This window comes from Castor canadensis, chromosome 17 (genome assembly GCF_047511655.1).
Source record: "Castor canadensis chromosome 17, mCasCan1.hap1v2, whole genome shotgun sequence".
Taxonomy (NCBI): Eukaryota; Metazoa; Chordata; class Mammalia; order Rodentia; family Castoridae; genus Castor; species Castor canadensis.
In genome coordinates, this window is record NC_133402.1 from 16906687 (window position 1) to 16924504 (window position 17818).

At 44.9% G+C, this 17818-nt stretch overlaps 1 protein-coding gene and 1 long non-coding RNA gene across 2 annotated transcripts; one reads left to right on the forward strand and one right to left on the reverse strand.

Annotated features, from left to right (window-relative positions):
• Nucleotides 1–60: 60 nt before the first annotated feature.
• Nucleotides 61–13695, reverse strand: Kctd13 (potassium channel tetramerization domain containing 13). Its single transcript, XM_020158834.2, has 6 exons — nucleotides 13266–13695; nucleotides 11899–12068; nucleotides 4312–4401; nucleotides 4165–4217; nucleotides 3364–3559; nucleotides 61–798 (listed from the first exon to the last, which is right to left on the reverse strand). The coding sequence occupies exons 1-6, from the start codon at nucleotides 13507–13509 to the stop codon at nucleotides 562–564; spliced, it is 990 nt and encodes a 329-aa protein (XP_020014423.1). The 5' UTR covers nucleotides 13510–13695; the 3' UTR covers nucleotides 61–561.
• A 120-nt stretch (nucleotides 13696–13815) lies between these two features.
• Nucleotides 13816–17130, forward strand: LOC141418490 (uncharacterized). The gene is made up of 2 exons (XR_012443128.1): nucleotides 13816–14217; nucleotides 15186–17130. It is a non-coding gene; the product is annotated as an uncharacterized lncRNA (long non-coding RNA).
• The last annotated feature ends 688 nt before the right edge of the window (nucleotides 17131–17818 follow it).

Here is a 17818-nt window from a genome sequence, read left to right on the forward strand (position 1 = left end):
ATCTCTGACACAAGTCATCTTCTTGTCACTCTCCCTGAGAGCCAGCAGCAGACCCTAAACTCTTTATTTCAATAATTTAATAGAAAGTTAAAATAATAAATAATACAAAACAGAAGAAGAAGGTAACTGAGCTGGCACGGACCCAGATCAGACTAGTATAAAGTTAAGGAGGTAGGGAAAATGGAGAGGGCAGGAAGGAGGCAAACTACCTGTGCAAAGTGGGAGGTGGCTCAGAGTGTGGTAGATGTTAACTAAGGGTAGCTCACACTTGGATGTGTACAGAGTACTAAAAAAGAGAAAGGAATTCTAAATTGTTCTCAACCAACTGGTGAAGGAAAGATCACAAGACATGAATAGGAGGGGAGAATGGCCTTTTGAAGAGATCTGCCTGAGGGGAGGGACTGGAATGTACCGTATTGTTCCCAGTAAGTCATGCTATGAGGGGGACAGAAGGAAGACCCACGACTTGGCCAGCAGAGCCGTGGCAAAAGTCTGGAGGGGAGAAAAAGAGAGGGGGATTGGGTCCCACAAGCAGGAGGAAGGGATGGGGAGAGTCTAAAGTCAGTCCTTGAAGACAATTTGTTGGCCATGAGGACGCTCATCATGGGTAATGTGGCGCCGGACGTGGATCCTCCTCACCCGGTGCTCTCGGTTCTCTTCATCTTCCCCTCGGCCTGCCCCACCACCTCCAGCTGCACCCCCTGTGGCCTCCAGGAGGGCCGGGTCTGGACCCCGGGGAGTCTCATAGATCAGGATGTTCAGGGTCTCCTCGAAGATCCGGGCCTCTGGGAATTCCACCTGCAAAAGGCCGGCAGCCCCAGCTCCTACCCTCAGGTCTAGTCCCAAAGCCCCTTCCCCAGCGCTCTGTGTTAGCGCCCTCCCAATCTCTGTTCAGGCTCTCAGGTCAGGCAAGTGGGATGTTTTATTTTCTCTCCTTCACTGCCAGGTCTCTTGGCATGTTCTCTCATTTGACAAATACTATGTGACTGCACTATCCCAGGTGTTGTTTGAGGCACTGGGCGTACAGCAGTGAACAAAACAGACAAAAGTGCCTACCCTCAGGAAGTTGATTGTCCAGGGGGCAGGACTCAGATATGCATACAATAAACCTCGTCAGATGATGACAAATGTTGCGCACAAAGGTAAGTGGGAAAATGGGGCTGAGCATGGCCACGGCCAAGAGAGTTAGATCTTGCAGGAGGAAGTTCAGGTTAGGCCTTCCTGGGAAGGTGGTATTTCACCAAAGTGGGGAGAGAGGTGGATAGTGAGAAGGAACAGACTGGGGAGTGGCAAAGGCAAGTGAAAAAGCTTTGGGTCATGGATGTGCCTAGGGTATTAGCCAGAGATCAGCAAGGAGGCCAATGCCGTTGAGGCAGAGCGATGGAGAGACAGAATGAAGTCCAAGAAGTTAGGGCATTCCACTTGCATAGGTTTTTTTTTTTTTTTTTTTTTTTATTGGCACTGAGGATTCAACCCAGGGCCTCTTGTGCTAGGCAAGTGCTTTATCACTGAGCTATACCCTCATCCCTTTTAATTAATTACTTAATTTTCAGACAGTCTTGTAAGTTCCCCAAGCTGGCCTTGAACTTGTGATCCTCCTGCCTCAATCTCCTGAGTAGCTGGGATTATAGGAATGTACCACCATGATCAGCTGAACATAGCTTTTAACAAGCTGGGTTTTCGTTGTTGTTTTGTTTTTTATTTGGAGGTACTAGGGTTTGAATGCAGGACCTTACCCTTGCCAGGCAGGCACTCTACCACTTGAATGACACCCCTAGCTCTTTTTGCTTTAGATATTTTTTGAATAGGGTTTCACATTTATGTCCAGACTGACCTGAACTGTGATCTCCTATTTATGTTTCCTGTGTAGTAGCTGAGATGACAGGCATGCACCACCAGACCCAACTTTTTATTAGTTGAAATGGGGTTCACACTGCCCAGGCTGGCCTTGAACCTTGATCCTGAGTAGCTAGTATTACAGGTGTGAACCACCGTGCCCAGCTAACAAGCTGTATTCTAATGACTGGTTTATCTTCCTGTCTTCCCAACTACAAAAGAAACCTCCTGGAAGCACAGTCATTCATTCATTCATTTGTGGATTCCCCATTCATTCTACCAATGTTTTTCAGCTTCCATTGTGTGGCAAGGCTAGTGCTAAGGAGACAGGAAAGGAAAAAGGTCCAGCATTGCCTTGTATGCCATGCCCCCAACCCACAGACTATGATAACCACTGTCTCTAGTTAAAAAGGGAGTGTGACCAACTTTGGGGTGGTTGGATTGAAAGTTCATGAGTAAAGGTGGCCCAAAGAAAGTGATACTTGGCTTGTGTCTTAAAGATTAAATACAAGGGAGGGGGGAAAAGAAGAGGAGTGGAGGGGTGAATTCAAGTATGATACATTTGATACATTCTAAGAACTTCTGTAAATGCCACAATGTACCTCCACCCAGCACAATAAAAAAAAAAGAGGGAGATTAAGTACAAGTTTCATTAAGAAGACAGGGAGGAAAAAAATTCCAGGAAGAGGGAACAGTGGGTGCTTAGAGTTGGCAATAATCACGGTGTACCTGAGGCATGTCCCTTTATAGAGGAGGAGCCTGCACTCTTCTTACTGGGGATCTCGTGCCTGTGATTCTGAGCCTGTGTAGTGCTTAGTGCAAAGCAGGTGCTTGAGAAGTATTTGCTGAGGACTGCCAGGTTCATGAGTCAGGAACCACAAGCTCAGAACCTGCAGTTCTGGGGTTTTAAGAACTTATTTTTGTTTGGGCATGGTTGTGCATGCCTGTAATCCCAGGACTTGGGAGGCTGAGGCAGTAGGACCTCAAGTTTGAGACCAGCCTGAACTACAAAGGGAGACCCTGTCTCAAAAAAAAGAAAAAAAAAAAAAAAGCTAGGGATATAGTTCAGTGGTAGAAGTAGAGAACTTAAGAGGCCTAAGAGGCCTTGGGTTCAATCCTCAGTGTGTGTGTGTGGGGGAGTGGGAACTTCCATTAAAAAAACCCAGCAATCTATTAATGGACCCTTCAGAGATCTAAAGATGACCACAGACCTTCTATACAGAAAAATGCACATGCACCTCCAAACCTGTAAACCACTTTAGGGGATTGCAGATAGCCTTGAAAACACCCAACGGTCCTAGGTTAAGAACTCTGTTCTGCATGAAGCCCTGGGTTCATCCCTAGCACCAAAACCAAACAGAACCCAGCTCTAGTCTAAGAGCCTCATTTCACAGGTAGAGAAAGTTACATAGTCAAGACCCCAGAACTCCTTAAGGCCCTGACTCTCACTTGAAGGACTTTCCCTGCCTGACTGCTGAGCTGTCTCTGTCCAGGGTTCTGGTCCTGCCCACCCCCACGCCCTCTGACCTTGGTCTGTTTCTTCTCCGTGGCATACACAATGGAGGTGCAGCACACCTCGGCGATTTTGCGGCCCTGCCCGTAGAAAGACCAGCAGCAGATCTCGTCCCCCAGGACATCCTTGAGAAAGAGCAGCCGCCCGTGGAAGCGCAGGGCCAGCTTGTCAAACAGCTCGATGTTCTTAAGTAGGTTGTCATCTGAAGTGCTGAGGACCAGGGAGCCAGCAGGCCTCAGCATGAAGGGCTTCCTCTACTCCACCCATCCCCCCAGAGGGGCCCTGGACCTAGCAAATCCTGCCCAGCAGGGAGCCTCCAGTTTAGCAAATCTCAGCACAGCACAACCGCTCCTGGGGCAGGGCAGGCTCTAAACCCAGCTGCCTCACCTGGCATTCCAGCTCCACCACTTTTTCACTGAGTGACACTAGGCAAGCTACTTTCACCTCTCAGTGCTTCAATCTCATCTGTAGATGGAGAGCACAACTCCTCCATCAGACCACTGAGGAGATTGGGTAAATTAAGAGACTGAGAGCAAACCTGTTGGAAAATAAGCACCTAGTCCGTGCTAGCCATTAACATTTAGTCCCCACCTAAACACTGCTTGTGGATAAACTGAAGCTCAGAAGGGAAAAGACCTGTCCAAGTACCCAGGGGGCAAGTGGCAGAGCTGGAATGTGGCAGGCATTCCCTGGTCTCTACTTGTGACCAGCCCTCCCCCAGGCTAGGAGCAGACCTATGCAACCCCAGCCAGGATTCTGCTCTGTGTGCACACACACGTGCACATTTACACACTTCCGTCCCCAACAGCAGTCACCTGGTGTAGGAGTACTTGTTGTTACTGCGGTTGTGCAGCAGCTTCACCACGGGCTGTGGGGGGAGAGGAGGATGAGGTCAGACCTCGGACTGCAGGGAGAGCTCCTCAGCCTCAGCCTCCACCCCATAGGACTTGGGAGGGCCTCACCTTGGAGGTGCTGGCCAGGAGCTGCTGCTCCTCCCGGGGAGATGTCACCGTGGGGATGAGGCACAGCGGGGACAGGTTCTCCCTCTTTTGCTGGGGAAGAAGCGGAAGGTAGTTAACAGCATAACCAGAGGTCACTCAAGACCCCTTAAAAGCCTTGAAGAGGCCCTTATGGCCCTTGATGAGGATAGGGGGAATCCAGACTTAGTGGTTCACAAGGCTCTGCAGGATGTGACCTGTGCTGACCTCTCCCATCTCAGTTCTCCCCTGGCTAGCTTGGCTTCTGACCCCTACCTGCCTTGTTCCTTCTGCACATCTAGCTGTGCCCACTGTGACCCTGGGCTATTTCCCTGGCTGGGATGCTCTTCACTCAGCTGTGTGCATGGCTGGCTCCTTTGTGCCAATCAGATCTCCAATCTTCACACAGTGCCAGCCCTGGGTGCCCTGGCTAGCATAGCCTCCTCTGCTTTCTCCTTCTCACAGTATAGGTTCATTTTCTTCATAGCACTTAGTTCCTGGCATTTTCTAAGGTTTTGTATATTTGTTTATAATCTGTCTCTTCCTATCTGGAGAGTAAATGCCTATTACATAGATGATGGGCAGTAAATATTTGTTGAATGAGGTGGGTTGGTTGGGATGAGGTTGGAGATTCAGAATCAGATAGATGGTTTCTTTCTCTTGTCTATCTCATAGCATCTTCACAATAAAACCTCACTTAACTCTCCCAAACTTGAAAAGTAAATGTACAATTCTAATATAAATTTCAGAAACTGTTTTAGGAGAAATCCTGAGACTTTTCAAAAATTAACATGGAAGGCCAGGCACAGTGGCATGTGCCTCATAGACACAGGGGACAAGGTTGGGGCTTGGAAGACTGCTTGAGCCCAGGAGTTCAAGACCAGCCTAAAAACACGGCTAGATCCCAGACTCAAAAAAAAAATTTTTTTTTTAAAATGGAATAAAAGTCTACAATTACTTAGGTCAATTGTTAAAAATAACAGCATCAACACTACTAATTAAAATACAATACAAATCCATAATGATGAAAACAGTGTAGTTCTGGTGCAGAAACAAGTAAAAACCCAACTGAGCACACAAAGTGCAGAAACAGATGTGTGTGTGTGTCAACTAGTGTTTTATAAGAGACATCACAAATAAGCAAGGGAACAGTATGGGGGTGTGTATTAGTTATCTATTCCTGTATAAACTGCCTCACAGTTAGCAGTGTAAATTAACAAAAATTATTATTATTTCAGTGTCTGTGGGTCAGGAAGTAAGAAGAGGCCTAACCAGGTGGTCTGGCATGGGTTCTTGTAAGGGTGTGCTCAGTGGAGGGCTACCAGCATCTGAAGGCACCATTGCTCCTGGGGCAATTTCTGGGAAAGTTTCTTCATATGGCTGGTAAATTCATACCTCCTATTGTCAGGAGGCCATGTGGACCTCTCTATAGGTTGTCCCCATGGCACAGCATGGCATTCTGGCTTCTCCAGAGCAATTAATTGAAGAGAGAGCAAGGTGGAGGTCTCACTGCCTTTTGACATATAGCTTCATCAGCCCTGTTCACTGTGGAATGTGATGACACAGTGGGCAAAAATCATTGGGGGCTGCCCTGGAGGCCAGCTCCACAGTCCACCCACTGGTCCCCCACTGACTCACATACAAAAAAAACACCACCTCCCTAGATCCCCCAAAATCTCACTCCCATTACAGCAGCAGCTCAGAGTACAGAATGCTGTCATCTAAACCCAGTCAGGGTGGGAATGAGGCTACCTGGGTGCAGTTCCCTAACTACAGCTCCTGAAGGACATTTAAGGCCTGTAAATGAGAGACAAGTTGTCTCCTTCAAATGTGCAATGGTGGACAGACACAAGATGACCACTAGGGACACTCTTGTTCAAAAGGGAGTGAAACAGGAAGCACACAGAAGTCACTGGTCCCAGAGATTTTGCAATACACTTGGACAAAGGTTGGGAATGCTTTGATGCCCATCAGTGAAGCCACATGATTCTGTGGCTTCTATGCCCTAAGCCATCCTTCCTGTCCATGAGAGATGTTCAAAGCTCCGCTGTTTCCTCAGCCTGTTCTCTGTAGAAGTTAGTGTATCGAGAGCTGGAGGTGTGGCTCAAGTGGTAGAGCGCTCTTAAGTTCAAACCCTTGTACAGGGAGATGGGGGAAAGGGCCAGAAATGAAATTTGAGTGTTGAAAGGCCTCCTTTCCTTTTGCTCTGGCTCTGTTCCTTTCAGTACAAGTTGGTAGTGTTTCTGCCAATAAAATTCTCTTTAATACTCTTGAGTGTCTTCTAAGCCTTGGGGTTCACTTTGTAAGAAAAAAAGCCAAAAACTCTGCAAGATAAGGGCTTCTCTATTTTGGGCTTGTGTTCAGGCTACTGAGAGACCACACCTCAAGCTTCTCACAAGTGCTATTATTTGGGTGAGTGTGGTGTTGCATGCCCATAATCCCAGCACTAGGGAAGCTGAAATAGAAGAATGGGTTCAAGGCTAGCTTGACTCAGTCTCCAAAAAAAAAAAAAAAGACGTGCTGGGGGCGTGGCTCAGGTGGTAGAGCACCTGTTAGCAAGAATAAGGCCCTGAGTTCAAACCCCAGTCCTTCAAAAGAAAAAAGAAGCCCTTTTATTTGATTGAATGGCTCTCTTAGATATTCTGAAATCTTAACAAAGGACTTTAGAGTTACATTCTTGGATTCACCTTTCAACCATGTTTTCCTGAGGATGCCCTGTATTTATCTTTGCCTTTAACATATTAGTTATTTGGAGAGGCTGGGATTTTCAATCCCAAGTTTGTTCAATTCTTTCCTCTTTAGCTTCCTTCTACTCTTCTTAGTATAAGCAGTATGAAACCAGGTGGCACCTTCAACATTCTGTGTGGAAATCACCTCAGCTCGGGCACCCAGGTTTCTTTTTTTCTTTTTAGGTGTATTTTCTATTTTCTACATTACTGTAGGAGACAATGCTGCTAAACTTTCTGCCACTCCATAACCAGGATTCCTTTCCATTGTTCCCAGTAACATTTTCCTACTATTTTTTTTAACTCTTCACTGCTGCCTCCCTCCTCAAAGCCACCAGATTTTTATTAACAGACTCAGAGCTTTTTACTAACATTCTCCTCAAAGTCCTTCTACTTCTCAGTTCTAAAACTACTTCCACATTTTAGATTTTTGTTTTAAAAGACTCCCCACTCCAGAGCTCAGTCTGTTATCTCTTGCTGGGTAACAAATTATTAGACTTGGCAGCTTAAAACAACAGCAAACATTTACTATCTCACACACTTTCTGAGGGGTAGGAATTTAAGACTGGCCTAACTGGGTGGTCCTGGCCCAGGAGCTCTCATAGAGTTGCAATCCAGATGTTGGGCAGGGCTGCATCATCTGAAGATTTGACTGGGTCTTGAGGATCTACTTCTGAGCTGGTTCACCCATATGGCTATAATTTGTGCTAACTGTTGGCGGGATGATTCCATTCCTCACCAGTGCACCTCTCCCAAGAGCAGCTTGAGCTCCTCACATAATGACTGGCTTCTCAGAGTGAATGATTCAAGAGAGAGGCAGCTTCAAAAGTCACACACTAAAATTTTTGTAGCATCTAGTTATATATATTAACCCTATTTGGTGTGGATGGGGACACAAAAAGAGTCTGAATACCAAAAAGCAAGAATCATTGGGTGGTTGTAATTATTATACAACCCTAGTGAAATCACTGATTCAGGCAAGGATTATTAATTGGCGTGTTCTTGATAGTTAACTGCCCAAATTAATACCACACAGATGACTTTATAGCTGGCAACATAAAATGTAACTACAGTGGAGGCATCAAACACCATCACCTGAATCCAAGGCCCAGTTCATTATCAATGAGGGGTCATGTCAGCACTATCGTGAGTCTCTTTATTGAACACAATATGAAATATATAACACTACCTAAAATGTGTTCTAACCAAATGTTTAATATCAAGCCTTTAAATTTACAGTCTAATTTACAGGAAATTCAGGATAGGGCAGAGTAACAAACTAAATGATACCAGGACTAAACAACCAGACAAATTTATAAGCAGGTCTGAGTGGGACAACTGCAGTATCATTAACAAGTCAGCATCATTAGGAAAAGGTACTGTTTCAAATTGGAAGAGACTTATAGAACATAAAAACCAGACGTAAGGCAAGGATCTAAACTGTATTCTGGCTTAGGCGAACTAGCTATCAAAAACATTTCTGGAACAATTGGAAAAACTGGAGTATGCCCTGGATGTTAGGTTAAAACTTTATTGATATGGAAAGATGGCAATTATTAACAATGACAAAAACAAGTAGCTTACAAAACAGTACAGACAATATGACTTGTATTTTAGCAAACAAACACATACGTGTGCACACATACATGCGTGCACACACACACAAAACACCTGGAAGAATTTTTTGGTTATTTGTGTTTCCTATATTTCTACAATTAATTAATGCTGCTTTAAAATTTTTAAGTAGTCATTTGTATTTAAAAAAAAAAAATCAAGATTTCTTTTTTTTTGCCGTACTGGGGTTTGAACTCAGGGCCTATACTGAGTCACTCCACCACCCCTTTTTTGCAATGGGTTTTTTTGAGTAGGGTCTCACAAACTATTTGTCCAGGCTGGCTTCAAACTGCAGTCCTGATCTCTGCCTCCTGAGTAGCTAGGATTACAGGCATGAGCCACTAGCAAAAAATCAAGGATTTTTGTGGGTTTTTTTTTTTTTTTTTTTTTTTTGTGGTACTGGGGTTTGAATGCAGGGCCTCACACTTGCCAGACAAGTGCTCTACCACTTGAGTCACATCCCAGCCCAACCAAGGATTTTTATTTCACACCAGATACAACAGATTGGAGACATTCTAAGAAAAAATACAGACAATATCTAAAACTAACTACAAATTTTTATCTAAGATGGACTTTCTAGATTGGGGTTCTTCATCTAATCTCAAAACCCAACAAATAATTTGATAATTTGAGGGTTTTTTTTGAGACACGGTCCCACTCTGTAGCATAGGCTAGCCTTGAACTCCCAATCTTCCTGCCTCAAACTCCCCAGTGCCAGATTACTAGTGTATGCCACACCTGGCAATGTGAGTAGTTTCTGAACTCTTCTAAGTACAGTAGATAAATAGCATCATCCTAGATGCTATAGAAAAAGTTAATTGTATACAACACATGTCTTAAGCATGTATATACATACCTTATGTAACAGGGCTTTAATTCTCCCTAGAAACTAAACTAAAATATGCCAGGATCTCCTGCCAAGTAACAAGAGGAAGACAGGAAACTCAGTAAAAAATGTAATAATATCAATTAGCTCCATGTGCACAGTGGTGCACACCTGCAATCTCAGTACTCAGGAGGCTGAGGCAGGAGGATCTCGAATTTGAGGCGAGCTTAGGCGACATAGTGAGACTGTCTGAGACAGAAATATGAATAAGTAATTTACAGAAGGGAAAACCAAAAAAGCTACAGACTATGTGTACAAAAAGCTGCTCAATGTCATTAGTAATTAGAGGTACGTGAGGTAAAATGAGGTTACACCGTTAGACTGGCAAAATTAGGAAGGCAGAGGGTGGCACATTATTGAGAATTGCAGATATGGGGTCTCTTATGCACTGCCAGTTATGAATAAGAAGTGCTATACTAGTTGGAGGAGCAATCTGATAGTATTTATTAAAATTTGGTTTGTTTGTGTCCCAATAGCATTAATTCTCTCAGCTACCATTATGTGAAACTCTGGTATAGGACTATAAGGGGGCATGTACAAGAAGGCTCATGGTGGCACTGTTTGTGGGAGGGCAGAAAGTGGAAGGCAATCTTTCTCCAACTTCAGGAGCACATCTAAATAAACGATGGTGAGCAGCACCACAGATTCCAGTGAAGCAGTTAGAAGCAAAACAATAGCATGAATAGATCTTAAAGAAAAGTACTGAATGGAAAATCTATGGAACAGAACCAAACCACAGCTCAATGCCATTTGTGGAAATTTAAAAATGCATACATATACAAAATAGTGCCTAGTCTGTTCAAGGGTACAAGCACAATTGAAGCATATCAAAACATTACAATTGAACAGGTCCCCTAGGGGAAAGGGAAGTGGGTAGGGAATTGGGAATAAAGGGACAACAATAAAATAGAAAGGGAAAAGATTTGAACAGATCAATGACAACTGTGTGCCATATCCTGAGGAGTGTGCTAAGCTGTGGGAGGTGGGGATGGGGAAGGTCTCAAGGAAATCTAGAATGTGGAAGAAAAGCATCATACTAGGGAGTAAGATAACAGTTTGGACCTGCCTCTTACTTCCTCATTGACCCTGGATACATCATCCATCTTCCTTCATGTTTCTTTTTATGTCAACCAAGGGTACAAGATGTATACACAAGCAGAGAAGACACAGTGGATGTGCAATAACATTACCTCAATTTGAAATTATAGTGCTGGAATGTACTTCCAAGATCTAGTTCCATGTTTTTCAAACAGCAGTGGCAACTCACTAATGGGCCATTAGTTTAATGGGTTTCAAACAGTATTAGAAATAAAGAAAAAGAGGGAGGGAGGGAGGAAGGAAACAGAATATACCAAAGTATATTCCACTAGAAGTATCCTTTCATAAAATTCTAGATTCAGTTATACACACAGTATAAAATGCATTTTCCCACCCTATGAACTAGTTAAAAAGTTTGAAAACATGGATATTCTCCAAAGGAATTCTATACCTTTGTATTTCAAGGGGCAATAAATATTCCCTAAGAGAAGAAAAAGTTGTTCAGTCACCACTTTTTTAATCCACAAAGGGCATTAAAAAAGAAATTCTTATCATCTCCTATTACTATTGTATCATAAAGAAAAAAACATTTTAACATTGTAAAAACTGAACAGAATAAAAGGGCTTCTGTAAAACTCATTACATTGTATTTAGTTTGATTCTTTATCTTTTGGAACATAAGAACAGAAAGCAGAGGTAGGAAGTGACTGGCTCAAGGTTGCTCAGTCAGCTGTGGCAGAGGTGACCCAGGACCCCTGAGTGCTGGTGGTGCTTTCCAAGCCCGGCTCCTCAGAACTAGAGCCAAGCAGATAGGGCTTTGGGACCCCTATTCCCCTCACCCTGCCCCAACCTTCTTTGGCCCTGCTTCTGTGAGATTTCATGTAAGGAAGGGAAAAAAAAAGCCCTTAAGGCCTGAGAGAACGCTGCCTCCCAGGACAGGGCCAGATGGTGGAGATTATCATATTCTAACTGAAATTTACACACACACACCCCAGTGCCACAGGACTTCTGAGCAAGGGAGACAACAGACTGGGGCTGTGTTTAAGCATAAATCCTCAGGTGGTCAGGTAATAGCTGGGTTGGCTGGGGAGGAAGAGCAAGAAGCTGACACCCTGTGGTGGGCAAGCTGTCTGAGGCAACCTGAATGCACAGGATGGTACCTCCAAATTCTTTGGGGCTATGTCCAGTAAAAGCTAGGCCCTCTAGGCTAGATCCTGTACCTCTTTTTTTCCTGCCCTAATGCTAACTGCTGGGGAGTTCTTCAGGTGCATGGACTTTGAAACTCAGGAGGTGGAGGAGGACCCTCACCTGCAGTGCCAGCTGGCAGTCCTCAATCAGGCCCTGTACCATGTAGTAGTGGGCTTCGCCTAGCAGCTCCCCCAGTTCTCTGGTACTCTCTGGCAGTGGCACTGACCCATCTCGTAGGTAGTTGAGGATCGTACCAAAGTGACGGCCGCTCCGGTCAATCAGCACCCAACCTGGTGGAGTGGGGAAAGGCAGGAAGGAAGGATAGCTTTGGGAAGGGGTCCTTGACCTACCGAGTTTTTATGGAAAAAGGACTCGAAAGCCTGAATACTGATCCATCTCAAACCTCTGCCATATCTAAGAAATCCCTTTCAAACACCTCCAGTGATTCTTCCCATAGACTTTAAATGTACCCTACTGCACAGAATAAATTCCCTCCTGAAATCATCTTTGACACAAGGTTCTCACCATGACCTTATCAATAAACCTCTAACCCCTGGTGCTAATTCTAACCATCCTATCTAATTAAAATGCCTATTCCCGCCCTCAAGTCACTATCATAATAATGTAATTACTTTACATTATTTACAGTACTATCTGCGATTACATACATATATTGCTTACTGGTCAGCCATTCCCACTTCCACTTCTGTAAAAGAAACTCCATAAAACTAATCTTGTCAGATTCCTTTAAGTCTCCAGCACTAACTGGTACTTTATAAATACTTATCAAATAAATGAATTAGTCACCTTCAACATTTAAAGGCTGAACTCCACCTTCCTTGCTTTCACAATCCTTATTAACACCCCCCACACTCTAGGGCGGAGGTGGGAGAAGCAAACTTATAAGGTCCCACTTGATCATGTGAATCTCAAACTTGAACGCAACACTACAAGAAGGTAGGGTTCACCTACTAAGGAGGACTGTCCACCCTCCACTTTGGCGACCCTAACAGACTCAAAGTGGCCTTCTCCTACAATCCACATGTACGTATGATTCCCAGCGTGGACAAGGACCTACGTTAGGGGAACACGACTGGGAGACAAGATCGCCCAGCTCTCCAGAACTGTTAGCAGTTCTGAGGAAGAGAGACGAACAGGATGGACAGACGGAAAAACCTGGTTCCCAAATCTTTTGAGCTGAGGACGAAGGGTGGGAGAATCGGTAATGAAGATTAGGAAGTGATATGTTTAATTACTTACCACAGCGCCTGGAGGAGTTAAGGGGATGCATAAATGTTTGGTTACTGCAAGAGTAAAGGAATGGTGAAGGAGAGAGTTTGTGAATGAGGAGGGAGACCCTCTAGCAGGGGCTAGAGGGAGATGAGAATGAACTGACAACGGCATTGAGGCGAGCTATGAAAGCCTGGGGAAAGGGAGCTGGAGATTTGGGGAATGAAAGGCGGCACGTGTAAGCGCGACGCGCATACCTCCGGCGTCTGTGAGCACCTCCACACGGCCGCTGAACATGGCCTTGAGCATGGTGTCCTGTCCCGTGAGGGTGCGCAGCGTGGTGTAGTGCAGCGAGCCTCCCACGTTCAGCTTCACATACTTCCCGTTCGGGATCAGGGGCTTCAGACAGTAGGCAGCAGAGCCAGGCTCTGGCCCCGAGGGCTTAGGGTCTTCCAGGGACGGGGCCTCGGCTGCCGCCGGGCCAGAGGCCTCAGCCGACATGCCGGTTGGGGACGGCGGGCGGCGACCTCAGGCTCTTTGCGCGCCCTCCGGCCAACTCCCAAAGACCCCGGGACCCCAGCCCTCGGGCCAGCCTCTCAGCGAACACGCCCACTCGCTGCCGCTACTCCGCAACTCTAGCCTTCCGCCCCATCGCGCTCTCGCCACCCGGAAGCGGGAGCCGGGCAAATGCGCAGGCGCGCCTAGACCCCACCCTCTGGCTCCGCCCCCCGACGCCGGAGGCGGGGCCTCGAGCGCAGAGTGTGCGTAGTTGTGGCGCCGTTGAGTTTCCGCCAGTAGGGTGAGAACTCTCGCGGAGCAAGTGGCTGTGTGCTCGCGACTCCGGGAGGCCTGACGGAGCAGGAACCCTACTTCCTGCCAGAAATGGATGTGGAAAGCGAGCTCAGCTCGCCGAGCGCTTCACAGGCTTTAAGGGAAACTGAAGCCCGAGAAGGCAGGCATCGGGCAGGGTTTCCCGCTTCCCAGCCCAGCGCCCATGATGGGCTGGGAGAAGTACGAACAAAGAACCAAGTGACCTCTTAAAGGAGGCCAAAGAGAGGTGGCTTCCCAGAGGAAGCGGCAGTGGTGCCAGGACGCCCAGGATGGAAGGCCTATCTGAGGAGGTGATGATGCTAAAGAAGAGACCATGTGGACATGGAAGGAAAGAGTCTCAGGCAGATGGAAGAGTACATGATGGGGGGCAAGAAAATGGTGAGGAGTGTTCTTACCTAATCAGATCTGCACCCAGGTTAGAGGCTGATACCTTAGAGGTTCAACAGTCTACCTTAATGTCCAGCTGGAGGAAAAACCAGTAGGTTCTAGCCTCAATCCTGCCACCAGTTCACTAAGAGATGATAGGCAAGTTTCTTCTCTCATGTTAGTGATAGGTGCAAATTTAAATGACTGTGGGGCAGGCAGGAATGTAAATGAGGGACGTGGACCTGCTATAAGGAATTGGAGAGAAATGGTTACCCTGTCTGTGGTAACAGGGAAACCTCATCTTCTGCCAAAAGGGGTTGCCAGTTCTAATTTTTCAAGTGTAGCAGTAAAATAGAAGAGGCAACTCTTGTCAGCTGGGTGCTGGTTTGCTCTCCTTCCAGAAGCCCTGGTGTTGCTAGGAGCTGATCTGGGACCAACAGTGAGGCTGTGGTGTTGCCCAGTTGAGCACAGTTTCACAAAACATCAACATCAGACAAGGTCACGATCTGACTGATGGATGGAGAAAAAAACCATTTTGCATTCACCTCTGAATACAAACACAAGAACACAGTTCAAAACACACATTCCTCTCTCCCACAATGTGATTGCTGCTCCTTTACCAAGTACAGCCTTATCCCTGATTTCATGTCTGCCATCTTGTAGGTAAGAATTATGAAGTGCACATGTGTAACCCCAGCTACTAAGGAGGCTGAGGCAGAAGAATGATGAATTTGAGGCCACCCTAGGTGCCACAACAAGAACCTGTCTCAAAAAAAAAAAATTAAAAATCACAGAATTATTAAGATAACTAAAAAGAATTTTCCCTACTTCCTGACAGCATCCAACCTAGACTGAATCCCTCTTTTGAAACCCTCCTTAGGAAATCTAACAAACCCAAATCCTGTAACAAGTTCTCTGGAACGTGTGCATTCTGTGATGTCCTTGGCTCTCCATGGAGTTAAACTACAACTATATTCCAGGTGGTGTATGACAGGATGGCACAGTCAAAAATGAGGGTCTGTACATATTCAGCCATAGCCCTCTCTGCCTTGGACTGGGATCCTCAGTTCTAGTAAGTGTGAGCACAGCTAAGACTGCTCATGTTTCTGTTTCTCATGGCTAAAAGGTAAGTTCTTGCAGAATTGAACTCTGATATTTTGTTGTGATCCATATAAATGTTAGGTTTATTTTGTTTTTGTTTTCCCTTGGAATAAGTTCTCCCTGGGCCTTTTAGTAATTTGATCAGATTTTTATTTTTCCTTGTGAAACTGTCTTCTTGGCTTAAATACCTGTTCCTATGTTCTGCTTGTTTAGTGTTTATTCATTTATAAGAAAAGAAATCTGCATAGAAAAGACAGGCATTCAAGCCTGGATGTCTAAGAACATCACAAATGCGCAGTCTCTGGTGGCTGACACTACTGTTCTCTCTTAAGAAGTTGGGGGTGAAGCTGGGAGTGGCATATATCTATAATCCCAGCTACATGAGATGCAGAGATTGGGAGGATCACAGTTTGAGGCTGCCCTGGCAAAAAACATGAGAGCCTATCTGAAAAATAGCTAAAGCAAAAAGGGCTAGAGGCATGGCTTAAAAGGTAGAGCACTTGCCTAGCGGATGAGAGGCCCTGAGCAAACTCCAGTGCCAAAATAAAAAAAAGCTTGGGGTGCCAACTGTTAGTATCTAGAGTCTCATTATTTCTCAGAATTAACTAGATAAGTCACTTCATCCACCAAGGCCAATGAGTCTGACCTATAACCAGCTCCAGAGGCTGTACATTTCAAAAGGTAGTTTTAGACCATTGTCCTTTGGATACATTTGCCTGGTCATTATTGCAAAATCTTGATAAGGAATTCTTAGTTTTATCTGTGTCCCTGGAAATTGCTTTTATTGCTTCCTCTCAGAATCAGAAGGTTTTCTCCGCCATCATCAGTGTTGATCTGTCTTTGGTCAAGACCTGGATATACAAAAGTTGAGTGAGCAACATCTTCATGGTCCTCATCTCAATGAACACCAGGCCAAAGACCAATTCCCTTCATGTTTTCTCACGATGACACTAACTTATATCTCTCTAACTGCCAAAATTTCACCAGGGACAAATTTGGAATTACAGTGGCCATTTGGGGGAACTTTTGATAAGAACAAGATATTTCATTTGAGAGGTACCACAGAACCGAAAAAGAAGAAAGCCTCGTGAGGAGATTGTTTTATTTTTCAAAAACAGAGATTTTTTGTTTAACATAGGTGACAGTTCATTTCCACACTATGTGCATTAATAAATGCTGGGGTTACAATGCTTTTTTTCTCAGTGCTGGAGTTTGAACTCAGGGCCTGTACCTTGAGTCACTCGACCAACCCTTTGTTTGTGATACATTTTTTTTTTTAGATAGGGTCTGGCAAACTGTTTGCCCAGGCTGGTTTCAAACTCCTATCCTCCTGATCTCTGAGTAGCTAGGATTACAGGTGTGAGCCACCAGCACCCAACAAATGCTGGGTTTTTTAAATCACATAGCTCTATTACCAAGTATCTGAGGTACTTTTTTTTTTTTTTTTTGATGGTGCTAGGGATAGAACTCAGGGCTAGGCAAGCACTCTGTTACTGAGCAGCTCCCCAGCCCCTGATTTACTTTTTTTTTGCAGTACTGGGTTTGAACTCAGGGTCTACACCTTGAGCCACTCCACCAGCCATTTTTTGTGATTTTTTTTTTGAGATAGAGTCTCTCCAAGTATTTGCCTGGCTGGCTTTGAACTGAGATCCTCCTGATCTCTGCCCCGAGTAGCTAGGATTACAGGTATTAGCCACTGGCACCCGGCCTGAGTTACTTTTAAAATCAACTGCAGCTACAGATATGGCTCAGTGATAGAGCACTTATGTTGCCTAACATAAGCAAAGGCCATACAGCAGTGCTAAATAAATAAATCACCAATAATGTCCTTTTGTGTGTGTGTGTGTGTGTGTGTGTGTGTATATATATATATATGTATATATATATATATATATATATATATATATATATATATATAGTACTCCTCCAACCCTTTTTTGTGTTAGGTATTTTCAAGATAGGGTCTTGAGGGCTATCTGCCCAGTCTGGCTTCAAACCATGATCCTCCTAATCTCTGCCTCCTGAGTAGCTAGGATTACAGACATGAGCCAAAAGTTCTGGCTGATCATTTCCTGTTTATCTGAAGTAGCTCCCTTTCACTTTTCCTTGCTGTTCAATCCTCTCCCTCCCTCTTTGTGAAAGCTTTGAAAATTTACTAATCAAAAAATTGTAGGGCTGGTGGAGTGCCTCAAGTGGTAGAGCACCTGCCTAGAAAGTGAGAGGCCCTGAGTTCAAATTCCAGTGCCACAAAAAAAAAAAAATTACAAGCCAGATGCCAGTGGCTCACGCCTATAAATCCTAGCTACTCAGAAGGTAGAGATCAGGAGGATCGCAGTTCAAAGCCAACCTGGGCAAATAATTCGCCAGACCCTATCTTGAAAAACCCTTCTTACAAAAAGGGCTGGTGGAGTGACTCATGGTGTAGGCCTTGAGTTCAAACCCCAGTACAGCAAAAATAAATAAAATAAATAAATAAATAAATTGTGCAGTTGTATATGCACACTCTAGGGAC

Coding starts and splice junctions, on each gene's coding strand:
- Kctd13 (XM_020158834.2), bottom strand. CDS start 13,509: ATGTCGGCTGAGGCCTCTGGCCCGGCGGCAGCCGAGGCCCCGTCCCTG. Junction 3,560..4,164: donor AACAAGTACTCCTACACCAG/GTGACTGCTGTT, acceptor CCTGGTCCTCAG/CACTTCAGATGACAACCTAC. Junction 799..3,363: donor CGGAGAAGAAACAGACCAAG/GTCAGAGGGCGT, acceptor GGCCTTTTGCAG/GTGGAATTCCCAGAGGCCCG.